Source organism: Sceloporus occidentalis, unplaced genomic scaffold (genome assembly GCF_023333645.1).
Source record: "Sceloporus occidentalis isolate IW3139 unplaced genomic scaffold, rSceOcc1.0.p SCAF_15, whole genome shotgun sequence".
NCBI lineage: Eukaryota > Metazoa > Chordata > Lepidosauria > Squamata > Phrynosomatidae > Sceloporus > Sceloporus occidentalis.
In genome coordinates this window covers 5,373,634-5,393,718 of record NW_028316995.1, presented here as the reverse complement: position 1 = coordinate 5,393,718, position 20,085 = coordinate 5,373,634, and the positions used below count along the sequence as shown (strand labels likewise).

The window sequence follows — 20,085 nt, the reverse complement described above, 5'->3', positions numbered from 1 at the left end:
CTCTTTATTTCCAGACTACGGCTAAAGTCAAAATTATATAAAACCAGAGAAAAATACCAAATTTCAAATTCAAAGTAGTGAAGTTAACTTGTTCATTATGTAAGAAAGCATAAAAAAAGATTTATTTTTGTCTTAACTGAGTAAGTGTGCCATATATATATATATATATATATATATATATATACCAAGACTATTAATAAGCCTCTGCCTGCCCTTGACCATGTATAACCAAGTTAAGGGCAAGTAAACTTTCATTTTAGGGTGCTATGAAGAATTTTATTGAAAAAAATTAACACACTAAAATAGTGCCTCCAAATAATATATCATGTGATAACAAGTGACCAGTAGCTCAGTACTGATGCGTTTCGCACTTTGATGTCAGGAAGTCAGGGCTGAACTGATGGTTATCACATGGGAAGCTACAAGGGGATGTCTTGGAATTAGGAATTTGAGTATTCGCTTAATTGAATTATCTCTCGATAACTGTGGAATCCTGCAAAGATGTTTGTAAATGTTAGTATCAAGAGCTGATTGTGACTCCTTGGATGTTGACTCACAAATTGTTTTATAGTAGTTTTATCTTATTTTTAAATACTCCTACCTATATGGAGTAACGTTTCTGGACACTTTTTGTGCTTTTTTTAGTAAGTGGATTCATATCATCCTTATTAGGTGTTATTTATTCACAATCATGTTGCGCTATGTGTTCATCTTTTTCCATTTTTTAAATATATATCTACCTCCGAGGAAGAGATTATCTTATTATAGGATCTCATATAGGGATAGATATATAATTTATGTGTCTACCTCTCTTATCACATGATATAGTATTTGGAGGCACTATTTTGGTGTTAATTAAAGAAAATAATTTTCACTCACATTTTGTAGACCTTATTTGTTCACTCACTTTATTTGCACACAATTTCTGCTGTTTGTTGAAGTTGTGTGTCTTGAAAAGGTACACATTATGTCTGGTTTGTAGCATATCTAAGTAGGGCTGATAATTATTGTCCATTTCTTTATATGAAAAAAAAACTCGTGGCTGTGTTCTGTGCAGCATTTTGCAATGAAGGATGTCATACAAAAACATAGAAGAAACACTCACTTTTACACCAAATGCCAATTTTTTATAAGCTGACGGTTTAGTATAAACTGTACTTTTGTATATACTCTATGGGTTCATCCACTAAATGGAAAGTTGGCAAGATAGTTGTGTTTTTAACGCGCTTTGTTATAAAGGGCCAAACAGGTAAAATAGTGACTCTATAAATTTGTTTGGGCCATTAAAAGAGGCCACCTTCGACAAAAGACTTAATCTTCTCTGCGACCAATACAGTTATATCTATTTTCCTTAATAAATAAGCAGTTAGTTAAGAATTCAGGACATATTTAAAATGGGTTTTAATTTGCAAAGGAAATTAATCCTAATGAGCACATTCTGGAAAGCTAGGTTTGAGAATTTAGTAGTCACAAAAAAACAACAAAAAAAAGCTTAAGCAACAACAGGGATTAAACCTTCTAAATAATATCAGTAATCAAAAGTAATGCGTGATAGCATTTAAACAGAAATACTGAGTAACGCATGGAAGAGTATGTGCCGGTTACTAAAATTATGTGCACTATTTTTTCTGTCTTTCTTTATCTTTTCTAAATCTCTCTCTCCCTCAATTTCTCTACTCTTACTTTCCTCTCTCTCTCTCTCTCTCTCTCTCTCTCTCTCTCTCTCTTTGCCTATTTTTTCTCTATCTCACCCTTTCTGTTTATTCCCCCCATTTCCCTCTCTCTTTTTTCTCTCTCCATCTTTCTTCTCCCTTTTTTCTCATTATTTTCTCTTTCTTATTCTCCTCCCTGCACATCACTCTATTCAACAGTCTCCGTCCTCTCCCTGCACACAACTTGATCCAACAGCCTTTCTTCTCTCCACACGTTGCACTTTGACGATTGGTTATGTTGGGTGGGACAAAAAATGAAGGTCCAGTCATAGTGCACCTCACATTAAGCTTCGCCGAGCATCACCGACAATTACTATGGTGACAAAACTTTCGTATGTATAAAAGTGATCTAGGGCATGAAATATGCATCACAAAAATGTCCACTATTAGTGAGCAGCTGCATAGAATAAGAAATTAGACTATATACACTATTAATAATACACTAATAATTAAGCCTTCACAAAGAATATATAGCACAAGCTGTATAATCTTTGTAGGAAAGATCCTAATTGCAATCTTACTTAGGCTTGGCCCATGTCTCTCAATATAATATTAAATCCCAGTCATTTGCATGTGTATTATAATCACTGGTCCTCCTATGTGCGTGTTTCAATGATTAACCAGAATTTTTGGGGTTACTATACCTTCACTCGTAAAAATATTAACTAATGATACAATGCATAGCCCTACTATTGTCTATTATATTGTTTGTTTTTTTGCTAGTGTAAGTACAGTGTTGATTTTTAAATCATCAAAGTACCCATGGTTCACCATCATCAACCTATGCCTTCTTTTCAACTCACAAATTCCATAACTGTGATTTACAGGAAATATCATCTTGGAAAGGAAACCATTCCCTAATAATAGGAAAATAATCACGTAACCTGTATTAATTAAAAGAAAGACAAATTCCTTTGGTAGGACTGTCTCTCACTTAGTATGGTGCCCAGAACAATTTAATGAAACAATATTAAACGAAATGTATTACATTATCTATCCTGGCATTATTCCCAGACTTTTGACCAGACTTTGTTAACACAAAAAAAGATTTGCTAGCAATCGGGTGCTCTAAATAACTAATCTTCCACATATGGTCATAAACTGATTGCATTTTTTCAGTACAATAGTATGTTGTTTGATCAACTATAGCTCAAATATATATTTCTAAGTTTAGTTCATGATCATAATGTTTCAGTGGAATTTCTTGGTGCCATACACATAATAATAATGTATTTACTTTTTTATCCATTAATGCTTCATAGATCCAGACTTAAGTTTATTTGATTTTAAACAAACGTAAATATTTAACTGCTTAGTAAATCATAAAAACCAATAATATTAGAAGTAGGTATAATATGAAAAAGGTGTAATATTATGACAAAAAAAGAAAAAAAATGAATTAGGAACATGTAGGTATAAATATCTTCACCCAATGGTGCTAAATGATTACGAGAAACAGCAATGGTTACAATACACAATCACAGATAATGTAACAATAATTTAATTATATTCATAAAATAAATCCTGGGAATAAAAGAATCATATCATCATTATTAACAAGACTGACAAAGAAATTACCCTACGGTACAGGCCAAATCTTCAGGGAATTTTACAATCTTATGGTAATTCCCAAACAAAAGTGCTTATAATTGAGGCTGCTTTAATCCTTTAATGTGAACCCATCTACAGATTACTAGAAATGTTGAAATGTAAATAGAAATTGAAGTAGTTTTACTTGGAATTGTATTTTTTTTTATTTGATTAAGAAATCTTGCAACATCACTCTTGTAACTTTAAAAAAAAATATTGTAACAGGTAAACAGTGAGGTTATTAAGTAATCAAACTGTACCAAAAAAAACCCCAGCAAAAATATAAAAGAAACATAAGACACATAACTATATTAATTCTCAAAACTTATGAAAGTAATCCATAATTAATAAATAAAGTATATATATAAAATTTTTGATGTGGAACAGGTTGAGTAAGTTAAGATGGTTAAGGCTTAGGTCAACTACCAGTGACTAAATGATTACCTAGAGCTCCAGGTCATACTGTTAAGTCTAGGTTTCCACTTGGGTTTTGATGAAAAATGCCAGGAAAAACGCCAAGAAAACTGCCACTGCATTTTCCTGCGTTTTGGCGTTTTTTCTGGAGTTTTTTCTGGCGTTTTAGCCTTTCTGTGGAAATTGATTTTTTGACCTTAGGCAGTTTTTCCAGCCAGGGATTAGGCTAAATGGCAAGTATTTGCCCCCTCCTGATGTAATTTCCTTGGTAGAGTTCTACTTAAACACGCCCCGGCGGACCCTTTTGTCTCTTTTCTGTGGTTTGTAAGGCATGCTTTATTCCGAATGTCGGCTCCTCTAGGAAGGATGGCCCCAAATGATGGTGCAAATTGTTTGCTGTTGCTTTTGGCACGCAGGATACGGTTGGGTATGTTTGTTTGTAATGGCATGTTCCAAATGGTGTAAATTCAATATGAACTTTGTTTTGTGTGAAACTGTTTGTTTCCAGCCTATTTCTCGTAGGACACACAGATACTGGGTCCATCCTCTGCATTGTAACTGTGGAAAAAAACGCCATAAAAAACGCCAAGGCAAAAAACCCACATGGCTTTTTCATGGCTTTTTTCTCTCCCATAGACTTCTATTGGAGAAAAACGCAAACGTCAACATGCTGCGATTTTGAAAAACGGCCACAGAGCTCAAAAAAGCAGAAAAACGCCAAAGAGGACTGAAAAAACGCCAAACAGAAAAACGCCAAGTGGATATGGCATTGTGCGATTTCCTATTGAAGAACAGCTAACATCTGGCCGCAGCGTTTTTTCACTAATAAAACGCCGTGTGGCTGAATTGGCGTTATTATGGGCGTTTTTGCAAAAAAAAACAACAAGTGGAAACTTAGTCTTAGGCAGTTTTAATAAGTTCTTAATGCAGTTGCTTTTAATAAGAGATGGTGAACATTGTTGTAGTTTATGAATGAAACCACTTTTAGGGCCAGGTGCAGAAAATATATTTTTCAAGGATCCAATGACCTGTCTTGACAGCTGTCATTCAGTTTGTAGGACAGTATCACCTTGGAAGGAGGAATGCAAAACATCTAAATGAAAGTAGGGGCATTTACTTGACTTTTTTAATATCTATTTTTATATCACAAAATTGTGAGTACTGATTTCACAGAGCCATCTATCTCTAAAACATGCTACATAAGCAGGGGGTGGTGAACTTTTTTGTATATATTTTCATTTAGCTGATGAAGTTGTTCATATCTCTTTTTAATCTCTGTTACAAAATAATAATAATAATAATAATAATAAACTGTTAGTGTAAAGGAAGACTGAGAAATAAAAGAATAATAAATAATAATAAAACACAAAAAATCAAACATCCACCCAGTTGCATCCTGAGAGCCCCGACAATGATTCTTCTGTGACATTTGGTCACACAAGGGATTCTTTGATTATCTGCAGTAAAAACATCACCACCAGAGCCTGTACTAAACGGAGATTCACCTTTCACAGCTGGCGTGTCTGCAAGTGGAAATACATTTATCACATAATAATGTCAAAATGTTCTTAGCAGCATTGATCTTCTCTTAACCTTTGCTTTTTGACCATACACCTCTCCTATTTTGTTTCCCTATTCAAACAGTTATTTATTTGTTACTTGTTCTTTTTCCCTTCGTGGATTATGTTTAATTAGCACACTTTTCAGAAATAATTATATGGATGAGTTTTCTCTGTGAGCTTTTACATATGAATATAAAATATTAATTTTGTGATATATACAGTATATATATATATATATAAATATATACCACAAAGTTTGTAAAATTACATTGAGTGGAATATATAATTGAGGTACCCAAGTTAGATGTAGAATCAATGTGACCCCCAAAAATAACAAAATATTATCAAAATTAAAAATTGTCGTTTGGGTGCATGACTGCTTGATGTCTGAGACAATTGCTTGTAATTGAATGCCTCCGGCTTGATGCTGCTTTATTTCTGTGTATGAGATGTGCGTATTCTATGGAGGGAGTGACACTGGACTGTTTCTAGGCAAAGTGGGTTCCAAGGCATAATGTTCAGGAACATACCCCCCCCCCACACACACACATAGACAGAACATTGAAAATATAGTGAATGTTTCAGAGTACATTACTTTTCAGTAATGATTGGCTTGGTGTCAACTACTTGGTCAAGGGATTCCCTTTAAAGCTCCTTGATGGGATGTTGCAGAGGTGGTATACAGAGGGCATACAAGGGCACCATCTCTCCTTGACCAATTTATTTTAGTATCATCTGCCTCTCTGCAACCCAGTGAGCAACCATCTCTCCCTCCATCTCATGGTATAAAAGAAATCAATAAAAGACTGCTCAGTTGTGTCAAGACATCTTTATTACTCCATCCAAGAAAGAAAAAAGGTGACATTTCAATTATTACAGGTTCTCTCTCTAAAAGAAAAAAATAAACAATAGAGCAACACCATGGCAACCCTTATGGCACATAGACACTTTAATGAAGTTTCAAAGGTGCAGCATCTTGTTCTCTCAGATAGTAACTGCAGATGGATGATATACTAGGTAAATAGATAATTATGTATCTTCATTAGTGTCCCATTAGTTTTCTCTGGAGTACTGTCTAATACAGATTCTGTATTCGTGGTCTATGCTTTTGTAGACGTGTTTTCCACACTTTGTTACTGAATTAGAAATTGTATCTTGCAGCATGTTTTCCGGCATTGTTCTGTTCACGAAAAAAAGTATTTTAACCGCTATTCTCTGCGCTTTCTCTTCTACAAGGTGACCTATATATTGGAGGTGTTGCCAAAGAGATGTACAAATCTTTGCCAAGGCTGGTCCACGCCAAGGAAGGATTCCAAGGTTGCCTCGCTTCTGTTGATCTAAATGGACGTCTTCCAAACTTGATCTCAGATGCTCTTTTGTGTAACGGGCAAATAGAAAGAGGATGTGAAGGTACAAAAAGTTTCAATCACACTGTGTATTTTACTTCCATAGAGTCTAGCAAGTTAAAAGACACATATTTTTCCAATATATATATACTTCTTCAAGCCCTCATTGTTTCTATGATGCCGTATGCTACTTAATTCATTTTAGTTAATAATTCCTTAATTATGTGCATATTGGATGACATGCAATATATACAAGGTGGCATAATACTCTTTTATATTGTGAATAAATGTGTCTGATATAGAATATTGTGATAACAAAGAGCACATATATATTAAACAATGCTAAAAAGTTCTATTCCAATATTCATTAGTATATATATTTTCATTTACAAAATAATATAATTAGAATTATAGCATATTCTCATATTATAAAATATCACTTTAGATGTGCAATGTAGAAGTATTCTCAAATTTCATTTATTGCTTGTTATTTTTCATAGATTTTTCTAAGTTGATCATGAATCTCATGTTCACTTATTGGGTTTTTTTTTCTTTGTGTCCATTTTGAGTTGTCATGTTTCATATCATTTTCTTTGTTTCATTTGAATGTTTAAATTAGATTTTTATTAAAGGTTTTGCAATGTGTTTTGTGTTTTTCTTTCATGTTGGCTTTCATGTTCTTAAAAGCTTTTCAATGGAAAGGAGAAAGAATAACATAGAATGTGAATGAAAAGCTCAGTTAATCATTTCATACAGCTCATTACATGTATGTGTCCACATATTATGATTTATAGCAACACATTTTATCTTTTATCATATCATCGCCATTATTGAAACCAATCTACCCATCTGGTCTACCCATGATTCAAGATTCAGGTCCTAATCAGTCCTTGTTCTTGTTTAACATTCAGAATAGCTTTGTGCCTTGTCCCATTTATGTTTAAATTCCTTTACTGTATTAGCGTCTGCCACTTCTGATGACAGGCTGTTCCATTTCAGTAAAATAAAACATCCTTACTTTACATCTAAACCGCTGACCCTCTAGTTTAAGATTATGACCGCTTAACATTTCTCCTCTTTTAAATATAAACTTCTCTCTTGTACTTTGTTAAACCATTTTAAGTATTTAAATGTTTCTATCAAATCCGCCCTTTCCTCTTCTTGCTCCCATACATATTAAGATCCTCTAGTCTTACCCAATTAGTTTGCAGGTGTAAACATTTTCACCATTTTAGTAGCCCTCTTCTGACTCTTCACTCCAATATGTTAGTAACCTTCTTGGGATGGAGTCTTCAGAAATGTACACATTACTCTAGGTACGGTCTGACCAGAGATCCGTGGAGGAACCACCATCATATCCCTGCTACTAATACCCCGAGCTATACAACTCAGCGCCCTGTTTCAAAGCTTTATTAAATTGCTTGCTCAACCATAAATTCTCAGAAATAATTTTCACCAAGCCCCACTCTTCTATTGTCAGTTGTCACTGATAGAACAATTCACCCAATGCTATATTCTGCCTAGGGATTATCAACCTTAAACTGCATTAAGCATTAATTGACTTAAATCCCTTGGCATTTGGCTTGTTACACCAGGAATGTCTACCCTGGCAGACCTTTGTATAATCTGCTAAAAGACGTGCCTTACTATTACCTTACAAGAAGAGTACACGGTGAGCTTATTGCCCCTTTCACAAATGAAAACAAAGCCATAGTTTTATGTTATCTTTAAATGAAAATGAAAATGTTAGTATAATGTTTTTAAATAGTGTAGAGCATGACTGTTTTTTTTAAATAATAGAAGAAAAACCTGAACTTATTTGCCATGTTTCAATTCTCGGAGCTGACTGATTTATATAGAGCACAAGGTTTGTATGCTTTAAGCACTCAGTGAACCTGACATAGAAACACACATGGCTGAAATATTATGACCATCTGTAATATATAAAGAACGTTGAAGACAATGGGCTGGAGTCCATGCCAGAGATTAATATTTCATAATTGATAGCAAACCTACCATGGAGTGCAATGAAAAAAAATGATCTTATCTTTGTTAATGAATCAGGACCAGTAAATCTATGTTTTTAGCTCATATTTCCATTGCCATCTGTGGTAGGACTGCTAATAAATTATGTGTGATAGAAATATCTCTGGCTTTGAATTCAGACCAGTGTCATCTTTTTTTAAACACGTAAATCAAATAGTGAAATAATTCAACACTTATGCAAAATGTTATTTTCGTAGGGTGATAATTTGTATTTTTCAGAGGATATGGTTTTCACTCACACACAGATCACTACTTTCAGTTCTAATATTATTATAAATTGAGATACCATCATAGACATAGCAAAAGACACATTTGAAATTACATAATTGCTAATCCGCAGGTACAATAAAACCAAAATACCGGTGATTCAATTTTGTAACATATGCTCTACAACCTAAATAGCTCAAACTAACAAAAAATAAGCAATCACTGACTTTCATGTTTAAATACTTACAGTATTTATGTAGGTATCTCTGTACTAAGAACACAAAATATAAAATGAACTTTTTTATAATATATAGCATAGTTAACCGGAAAAGATTAAATGTTGTTATATATTAACAGAGATAACAGTGTGTGGTTTCATTCACATTTAATTGTGTGGTTTTTTTGCACACTAATTTATTGTATAATTAGACCAATACCTACATTATTAAAATGATTTTCTGTGCCTAGGGATTTACTTCTATAATAGTACAGCCACTAATACATAACCAACTTGATTTATTATTGTGCATTTGTATTTTTGTCTAACGTACAATTAAGAACGTCATTAAAATTGAGGAAGGTACGAATGAACTCAAACAAGATATATTCTCCTCTGACATTTAGCACGTAATATATTCTTGCCTTAATTCACGTATGGGCTGTTTCCGAATTTCACGGTTCAATGTCCAATATTACCAATCAATATAATTATATAACAAAAATAAATAGAAAAGGCTAACCTTGCAATTGATTGGGTTTTTTTGGTTTTTTTTTACCACCATAGCACAGCTGGTTGCTTTGGTTTTAATGCTTTCAAACTTTTCTTTTCGTGGGTAGATTAGAAAAAGTGAAAATATTACCAACTAGTTCCATGGCACACATTAATTGGATTGTGTGCTAGATTAGAACCCCCAGTAGTCCATTTTCTTCAAACTACAGAGTCTGTTTGCTAAGCTCAATAATGAGTTTTCTCCAGATCAAATGGGGACTGTTCCAGATTTTGATTAAATTCCATCAAACTTCTTTTTCTCTTTAGCCTTTTCCATGCTTTCCCTCATGATACTGATCATTATCACATCTATCGTTTTATTCCTTCTTTCAATTATATCCACTTACCTTTATTCCACTGAATTATCCCTATCATTTAATTGGGGTTCTTTAAGTTGTTTGGTAGGAACTTCATCTTACAATTGGCTGGACTGGCTTGTGTCTTGAAAATGACTTGCTCACAACTCCAGTAAAATACATTTACTCTCATTAACATTCATCAGAATTTAGCGCTGGAATTGTAACTTAATGTATAGATCTTATGATAACACAGTAACACCTTTAACTGATAGGACTGAGTGTCTGCAATCCGTATCAGCCACACATTATGCTATGATTCCCTTTGAACTACAACGATTTAAACATGACTAAAACAAGAAGCAAAATTAATCTTGAATGTTTAAGGGCATCTTCATAACAAGATAAGTACTAGACATGATCTGAATTTGAAGGATGAACGATTAAGAGGTAAGGCATGAAAGTGTTCTCCTATAGAAGAGATGGTAGACAAAACATAACACTTTAGATAAAATAGGTAAAGTTTGCGTGAAGATGTTCAAAAGAATAAGTACACACAAGAATCCATTTAATCAATTGATTCTTAATGTACTGTTACATTTGAACCCTGTGCAAATTGATGAGGTCACTATAGAAGTCAAAGGAATGTGCTTTTTAATTGACACATTTACTAATTTGCACAAACCTTAGTCTTAATACGTAACTAAATAGTTTATTATACAAAAGGGTTGCAGTATTGATTGTTAATCAATGTATTAATATACCCCCCACACACACACACACACACACACACGCATGTATGTGCTTTTCTGTGTGCCACCTATAACATTCATAGTAAGCTAAAGCAAAAAAAAAATTTGCAGAAACAGTTAATCTTTGGGATAGTCCTAAATATATAGATTTTCTACATGAGTGGATTCCTATTGTCCCTCATGGTCTGTGTGCAAGTGATAAAAATAAACCACTGTGAAATGATTATTTCTGATAATAAAGCCATCACAAGCAGACAAGATATCTTATGCGTATATGGTGCTGACAAATATATATATACATATATATATAGCAAAATATATATTAATATCACAGATCACTGTATTATTTTCATCATTTTTTCATTCTTTGATACATTAACCATTTATATACTAGATAGATAGATAGACAGATAGATAGATAGATAGATAGATAGATATCACAATTTTATTCTTACTTGGCACCCTTAAGCAACTATTGAAAGCTTTTTATGAGGCTATGAATAAACTCACCATTATCAAACGTTATGCAAATAAGCAAATGCTGTGTCTAGGTGTTAAACATCTTGGGTGATGTCATATTCCAAGCACAGAAGCAATTATCACCTCCTTCCACATTCTGCTGATATTCTTTAATTTATTTACACTGCAGGATGTGCACTTTTTTTTTTTTTTTTTACCAGACTCATATACACTAAGGCAAAATGCCAATTGTGTGTTTGTGTTACTAGCCGGATTGAATAGAAAATAATGATCAATATCCCAAACAGAACTGCACAATGTTTGTCTTCAAAATGTTTCACTTACAAATAAGTAACAGCTTTGCATAAATAGATGGCATTCTACCTTCTCTGCAGAATTTAACCCTTTAAACTACACTAATTACAGCATTATAAACATGATTCCTACTACAATTGAATACTACTAGAATTTCACCGAGAAAGAATTCCTTAATCATTTGACTTTCTACCTCATTTATAATTCTTTTGGTTTAAAGAAAAAAAAATGACAGATCTTGTAAGGTTTTGAAGACAAATAAATAACATATGACACACAACAGTCCTAATTTAGGTGTACCATGGTTTATTTACCCCTTACCTTCTACCCTTGGGGTTGGCACTTAGAGAAGACAGTCCCAAAATGACAGCACCAGTGAAGGTCATCCTTATTCACTATAAACTAGAAAGGAACATATGCACCTCAGTTAATCCTTTATCCTTTTTTTCTTTTGATACTTTGAATCACTGCAGCTGGCCAAGAGACCTTTTATATAGTCAGTGTCATACTAAGGTTTTTTTAGTTTACCATGTGAAATAGTTCACTTAATTTTTTGTCTAAAGTGGATCTTAACACTCCTTCTGAAAACATCTTAACCCTTAACATTTGTAATCTCACCTGGGGGCATACATTGTTAATTGTTTAGTGTTAATCCCCTCGAAAAAGCATTAAATACACCTGATATACTTTATTTTTTATGTAGTACAAGAGAAGTGGACCCCGATCTAGTCAATCTAACAGCTACTCATTTTTCATGTTTTTGTTTCCAGGTTACTGACTACAAACAAAGTATAGCTTAATTCCATATTGTTCATGTGTGTTATACTTCTGTATTATCCTCCAAAATAACATAACTTAATGCCCTAGCATGTTACATAAAACTTTAAAAAATGTGAAAATCACTTGAAAACAACTCTGATTCTTTTGCTTCTGTTGCTCTGGCAATAAAGACTTAACCTATTAATCCCCCACTTTTCCAGCCAGTACAGTTTAGATGTAAGCATTCCTTGGGAATATAGAAATGGTGCCACATTTTGTAATTATTTTTATTGGATGAGCAGATTTGTAAGTAGGGATCTTGGCATCTGGGGCAAGGTCGAAGGCTGAGTCGCAGGCTGATGATACATCGGTTTTGAGAAAAAAATCACAGGGAAATTGCCATCAGGCAGCTCAAATGCGACCCTTACCAGATACAACAAAGTGTTAGATATCATATCAATTTGACTGTGGCTACGGGCCCTAATGCTATGACCCTGCAAAGGGTATAGTTGTAAAAGTGAGTGGGACAGTAGCTTTAGGAAATTACCACTGGTGAGGGCTTGAAACAAGCTATGTGGCGGCACACTAGAAAAACACAAAAATCATTTAAAATTTATACTGTATGTGAACATTTTCCTAATGTTCAACAAGAGCTCAAAAATATTTGACAAATGATCAGCCTTCTTTTACTATTCAATACATTACTCCGTGTCCTGGAAACTGGGATGCAGAACAAGCTTTTTAATCATATAAAAGCTGTTATTTCCTTCTGCCATTTTTTTTCTAATGGTTATAATTTAGCCAGTCTAACTTTTTGCAAGTAATTATGCCAAGTAGGCATTATTATTTAAAATGTTAGGTCTCCAAATCATAAACAGCAAACTGCACAAAGTGATCTCCCAGAGACAGATGTTCTGCTTTAAAGTAGCTATTTCTTAACAGTTATTCCAGACGAAATCTTTTATGTTTTTTTGACACAAGTCTTGAATATGGATCACAAAAGCTGAATTTCTTTGTGATTTCTTTAGACAGGCATTCTCACTTTAAAGAAAATGTGAGAAACATGAAAAATTCCTTGCTTTAATATTACCCTAAAACACTCACTATATATTTTAAATAAGCAGGGATATTTCACATGAATAAATCGTTATAATTATTCATTTGAAAAGGTTTGTTAACACAATAACAATGTAACATAAAACATAGAATCTGGTGGCAGATCAGCCCATCTAGTTTGACCATTTGTTCTGCTGTAAAATATCAGACCTTAATAAGTCTTGTGTTAGATTCAGTTTAAATATGTTTAAATTCCCTCTCTGTATTGGCCTCTTCCACATCTACTGGGAGGCTTCTCCCCTTATCTACCACCCTCCCCAGTAGAATGAAAAGGAAATAAAAAGCTCTTATATTTTGAATGTACTTTGCTGCTTCTACAAACACAGGAATGATTATCATTAAAAATCATTAAACTTCACTGCACCTACCATATCAAAACTACATCTTTAACACCCTTGTGCATGGCATTTTTTAATAAAGTAAACAAAAAAACATGGATTATAATAATACAAATAAAATTACAGTGCTACAAAGGTTTTATACACACACAAGATATACTAGAAATATATATATATATATATATATATATATATATATATATATATATATATACATACACACACAAACATTATATGTCATAATCAAGATAAACTGATTTGCATGACTATCCCCTCCATAAAAACTATTGACATTTATGAATTTGCCAACTTCACTCAAAGAATATGATCAATGAAATAACATATTATTTAAAAAAAACCTTTAAAAAGGTTAACTTATTTCTAGACAGAGTAATTTTTATAGCACAATATATTGATCGAGCAAATTATTTGCAACATGTATTTAATACAAATTTTGCATTGTTACCAATTCAAATGTATTGAATGTTTTAAATGTAATTATATAAAAAATTAACAGGTGATTGACCAGACAGCTTCTTTTTATAATTATCACTTATTTGCAATTTGAATGGCACAGTTTCAGGTCATTTAAACAATACTTGCAATATTGGTTGCAACATCTTGATGTTATAAGTCATTAAAATATAAATAATAATAATAATGAATGAATGAATTAATACTTGGTTTCAGTAAACGAATACAAGTGTGGTTTTAAGTAATGCTTTGAGCAATTATGACACAGCAGCATATGCTGGTCAATGAGTCTTAGTCAAATGCATTTAAAAAAAATTATATATATATATATATATTGTGACAATATATATATTTCTACATACATTATTTGGAATGTTTACATTGAATACATCATGGTAAAGAATATTTCAATATCAATCCAATCAAACAACAGCATCATATAATTTTTTACACACTTATTTACCCTCCTTTCCCATTAATTATTTTGTAAAGGACACTTTGGCATGGTTTAGCATTTCAACAAGAATACTTATAATGAGTCCATAAAGGGTATAAACTAGACTTGGGCACCAGGGGGCTCTTCGTGTTCGTCTTCGTGCTCGTCTTCGGGGAAAAAAAATTCTTCGTATTCCGCGAATATTCGCCCGTTCCTGTCTTCTCTTCGGGCGAATATTCGCGGACATTCTTCGTGCTCGTTTAATCTTCGTTTTCCTCCTGGTTGCCTAGCAGGGGTTAATACGGGGTTAATAACACATCACAGCAGCAGCAGCTGCCGTGAAGGTACGTGTGTGCAGCTCTATTGGTCGTTTCGGCAGGGGGCTGGTCTGGCATCAACGAGTGAATTGCAGAACTGCAGAATGCACTTCATTCGTTGATGGCAGGCGAGCCCCCTGCCGAAACGACCAATAGAGTTGCACACACATACCGAGGTGTACTGTCCATAGATGTTTAATAAAAGAATAGGGAATATTTTACATTTTTAAATTGATTTTGGACCACTTTACATGCCTAACATTTGCTACCTATTTACAATGGCATACTTTGCAACAACCCAACTTACTTATTGGACAGGACTGGAAAATAGCAGGACTGTCCACCAAAATCTTGGGTGTGTTGGCAGGTATGCTGATGGAAAAATGTTGGACAAGAACTAAAAAATAGCTTAGGGTTAATGTACGGTTATGTTTAAGATTAGTAGCAGTGCACTGGTTTGGTTAAAGATGGATTATGTCTAAATAATAATAATTTAATTTTAATGTTTTTTTTTTTTTAAAAATAGGGGTTTATTTAAATGTATTTTAAAGTTAGATTTATTATTTAGTACTTGATTATATTTATTAAATGTTTATAGTAGCGTTACCTACCGAGCTATAACTACCTATGTGTATTTGCATTTTGCATACCTAGTTTAGCTAAATTAGATGGGACAGGACTGGAAAAAAGCAGGACTGTCCCTGAAAAAGTTGGGTCTGTTGGCAGGTATGTGGATGGAAAAATGTTATAGGGTGAAGTGTGAGTTATAGTGTTAATGTAATGCTATTAGTGAGTGAAGGCCAGGGCAAATAACAAGGAAAAGGTCCTTGTGTTTTGTGCATTGTAAGTGTGTGTGTATGTGTGTTATGTGTGATGTCACTGTGTGTTATATGTGTTATATGTGTTATTGTGTGTGTTATGTTTGGTTGGTTGTGTATCAGAAGGAAAATAATGAAATGGAAAAGGAAATGGGAAAGGCAAATGAGTGGGCAATTGGCGACCCGCTCACCTGTTTCACCCCAGGGCAAAGCACCCAAACACTGTCAGTCTTAGACGTTTGGCAGCAGACTTCCAGAGCTCAGACACAAGGCCCTAGCGTAAGCTGGCCACTCCGGCGGAGGTAGCAGGCGTTGCCACACCGCAAACAGAGGCAGCCAGGGGGGAGAAACTGCCCTTACCATTAGGGACATTTTGGGCATGACTCTAGCCAGGAAGCGAACTGGCAGAGAAGAGATGCTGGCACCACCACCACCACCAGCAGCAGCATTGAAAAATGGGAAAGGCGAATGAGTGGGCAATTGGCGACCCACTCACCTGTTTCACCCCAGGGCAAAGCACCCAAACACTGTCAGTCTTAAACGTTTGGCAGCAGACTTCCAGAGCTCAGACACAAGGCCCTAGCGTAAGCTGGCCACTCCGGCGGAGGTAGCAGGCGTTGCCACACCGCAGACAGAGGCAGCCAGGGGGGAGAAACTGCCCTTACCATTAGGGACATTTGATTCATGACACTAGCCAGGAAGCGAACTGGCATCGAAGAGACACTGGCACCACCACCAGCAGCAGCAGCAGAATTGGGAAAGGCGAATGAGTGGGCAATTGGCGACCCACTCACCTGTTTCACCCCAGGGCAAAGCACCCAAACACTGTCAGTCTTAGACGTTTGGCAGCAGACTTCCAGAGCTCAGACACAAGGCCCTAGCGTAAGCTGGCCACTCCGGCGGAGGTAGCAGGCGTTGCCACACCGCAGACAGAGGCAGCCAGGGGGGAGAAACTGCCCTTACCATTAGGGACATTTGATTCATGACACTAGCCAGGAAGCGAACTGGCATCGAAGAGACACTGGCACCACCACCAGCAGCAGCAGCAGAATTGGGAAAGGCGAATGAGTGGGCAATTGGCGACCCACTCACCTGTTTCACCCCAGGGCAAAGCACCCAAACACTGTCAGTCTTAGACGTTTGGCAGCAGACTTCCAGAGCTCAGACACAAGGCCCTAGCGTAAGCTGGCCACTCCGGCGGAGGTAGCAGGCGTTGCCACACCGCAAACAGACGCAGCCAGAGGGGAGAAACTGCCCTTACCACTAGGGACATTTTGGGCATGACTCTAGCCAGGAAGCGAACTGGCAGAGAAGAGATGCTGGCACCACCACCACCACCAGCAGCAGCATTGAAAAATGGGAAAGGCGAATGAGTGGGCAATTGGCGACCCACTCACCTGTTTCACCCCAGGGCAAAGCACCCAAACACTGTCAGTCTTAGACGTTTGGCAGCAGACTTCCAGAGCTCAGACACTAGGCCCTAGCGTAAGCTGGCCACTCCGGCGGAGGTAGCAGGCGTTGCCACACCGCAGACAGAGGCAGCCAGGGGGGAGAAACTGCCATTACCATTAGGGACATTTGATTCATGACACTAGCCAGGAAGCGAACTGGCATCGAAGAGACACTGGCACCACCACCAGCAGCAGCAGCAGCAGAATTGGGAAAGGCGAATGAGTGGGCAATTGGCGACCCACTCACCTGTTTCACCCCAGAGCAAAGCATCCAAACACTGTCAGTCCTTGGCGTTTGGGAGCGGACTTCCAGAGCTCAGACACAAGGCCCTAGCGTAAGCTGGCTACATTGGCGGAGGTAGCAGGCGTTGCCACACCGCAGCAAGTGCAACCAGGGGGGAGAAACTGCCCTTACCATAAGGGACATTTGAGGCATGACACTAGCCAGGAAGCGAACTGGCAGAGAAGAGACACTGGCACCACCACCAGCAGCAGCAGCATTGGAAAAGGCGAATGAGTGGGCAATTGACGACCCGCTCACCTGTTTCACCCCAGGGCAAAGCATCCAAGCACTGTCAGTCCTTGGCGTTTGGGAGCAGACCTACAGAACTCAGACACAAGGCCCTAGCGTAAGCTGGCTACACCGGCGGAGGTAGCAGGCGTTGCCACACCGCAGCAAGTGCAACCAGGGGGGAGAAACTACCCTTACCATCAGGGACATTCGAGGCATGACACTAGCCAGGAAGCGAACTGGCATTGAAGAGAGACACTGGCACCACCACCAGCAGCAGCAGAATTGGGAAAGGCGAATGAGTGGGCAATTGACGACCCGCTCACCTGTTTCACCCCAGGGCAAAGCATCCAAGCACTGTCAGTCCTTGGCGTTTGGGAGCAGACCTACAGAACTCAGACACAAGGCCCTAGCATAAGCTAGCTACACCGGCGGAGGTAGCAGGCGTTGCCACACCGCAGCAAGTGCAACCAGGGGGGAGAAACTACCCTTTCCATTAGGGACATCTGAGGCATGATTTCAGCCAGGAAGCGAACTGGCAAAAGATACTGGCACCACCACCAGCAGCAGCGTTGGAAACGGAAAAAGGTGAATGAGTGTGCAATTGATGACCCACTCACCTGTTTCACCCCAGGGCAAAGCATCCAAAGACTGTCAGTCCTAGGCGTTTGGGAGCGGACTTACAGAGCTCAGACACTAGGCCCTAGCGTAAATTGGCTACACCAGCGGAGGTAGCAGGCATTGCCACACCGCAGCAAGTGCAACCAGGGGGAGAAACTACCTTAAACATTAGAGAGAAAAAATTTAACTTTCCAAGCTAAGAGCTGGGTAACCCAATTTGGGCAGATTGAATTTAAGAAAGGCAATCTGCTCCATCAGATGAGGTGCCATGCGTGAGCGCTGTGGACTCAGTATGTTTCCAGTCATAGAAAACACGCGCTCACTTTGAACAGTGGTTGGCGGACATGATAGAAGCTGCTGCGCAACCCATGAGAGTGCAGGCCACACACTCTTCTTTTCATCCCAGTAGCTAAGAGGATCAACATTAGGAGCAGAAGGAACTTCACAGAGGTAAAGTTTGACCATTTCAGCAGCACTACTCTCCTTTCTGCTGCTAGCTCTGTCAGATGGTCCAACTATACTGCCAAGTGCCTCTTCCCAAAACGCAGCTGCTCCACTCAGCTGTGTTGTGCTGCTTGTGGCACTGCTGCTGATGCTGCTGCTAGGGGTAGCAGACCACATCATCTCTTCCTCCTCCTGCACCTCACCCTCCTCGGACAGCATTCCCATTTTACGCTGCCAGTCACGCACCTTGTTGACCAATTGCTCCCGGTAGCTACTGAGAACATTGAATTTCAAAGCTAGCTTTCCCTTAATTCTTGGATCACAAAGGCACGCTAGCATCATTTCGGGACTCTCTTCCATTCGCTTGCGAAGGTGTACTTTTAGCAGATCCTTCAGCTTCCTGACTATGGCTGCTACGTCAGGATGTAGAGTGCCACCTTGAACAGCCTCACGGTTTCCAAGGAACACATCCATCTTGCTGCCTAGATGGGAGAACACTGGGATTACCTGGGCCAGACTGGCAGTGTTTGAGCTTAAATTTTCTGTGGCATCCCTGAATGGTTTAAGGACTGCCACTAGCTGGGCGATCACTGTCCAATCCTCCCTATTCAATGGAGAGGTAATCCCAATATTGTGCTCTGAGGCAAGATTATGGATTGCCCTCTGCTGCTCCAAAATCCTCTCTAGCATGTCTAACGTGGAGTTCCACCGTGTACTGACATCCTGACGTAGGCAGTGTACGGGAAGACCTGACCTCTCTTGCTCTTCCCTCAAAAGTTGGCTAGCCTTAACACTATGGTGAAAGTGCCCAGCGATCTTTCTGCAGCGGGACAGAACTACTGCTGCCACATTAGTTCCTTCTGACATTGCTGCCTTCACTACAAGATGGATGATGTGGGCTGCACAGCGCACACCAACAATATGACCATCTCGCAGCGCTTTCACCATATTGGCACCTCCGTCAGTTACCACAAAACCAACTTCAACATTGGTGCCCGCCTCTGCTCCCACCCAAAGGCTAAACATTTTCCTAATCGCATGCAGAATATTTTGGGAAGTGTGCTTTTCATCCATCACTTCTGCATGGAGAAGGAATGATCGGTAGCCTGCTGCAGCAACTTCCTTAGACACACCGGGCTGCCACCAGTGTGCTGTCAAAGAAAGAAAGGCATGCTGGGCGCTAGCTGCACTCCACAAATCTGTAGTGAAATGAACACACTGACCAGCAGCCTTGGAAAGCTCCTCTTTCACTGCTGCAACACAGGACCGATACAGCGAGGGGACAATGTTCCTGCTGAAAGTGGAACGTGACGGAACTGTGTATTGTGGAGC

General features: G+C 37.6%; 1 protein-coding gene across 3 annotated transcripts in view; it reads left to right on the top strand.

Moving 5' to 3' along the window:
* LOC149303174 (neurexin-1-like) overlaps window positions 1-20,085 on the top strand; it is a 619,545-nt gene that overhangs the window by 326,310 nt on the left and 273,150 nt on the right. For all 3 annotated transcript variants that reach the window (XM_089481601.1, XM_089481603.1, XM_089481600.1), the window contains one exon: window positions 6,515-6,688. In XM_089481601.1, coding sequence (XP_089337727.1) covers window positions 6,515-6,688 — 174 coding nt within the window. The remainder of the gene's footprint in view (window positions 1-6,514; window positions 6,689-20,085) is intronic.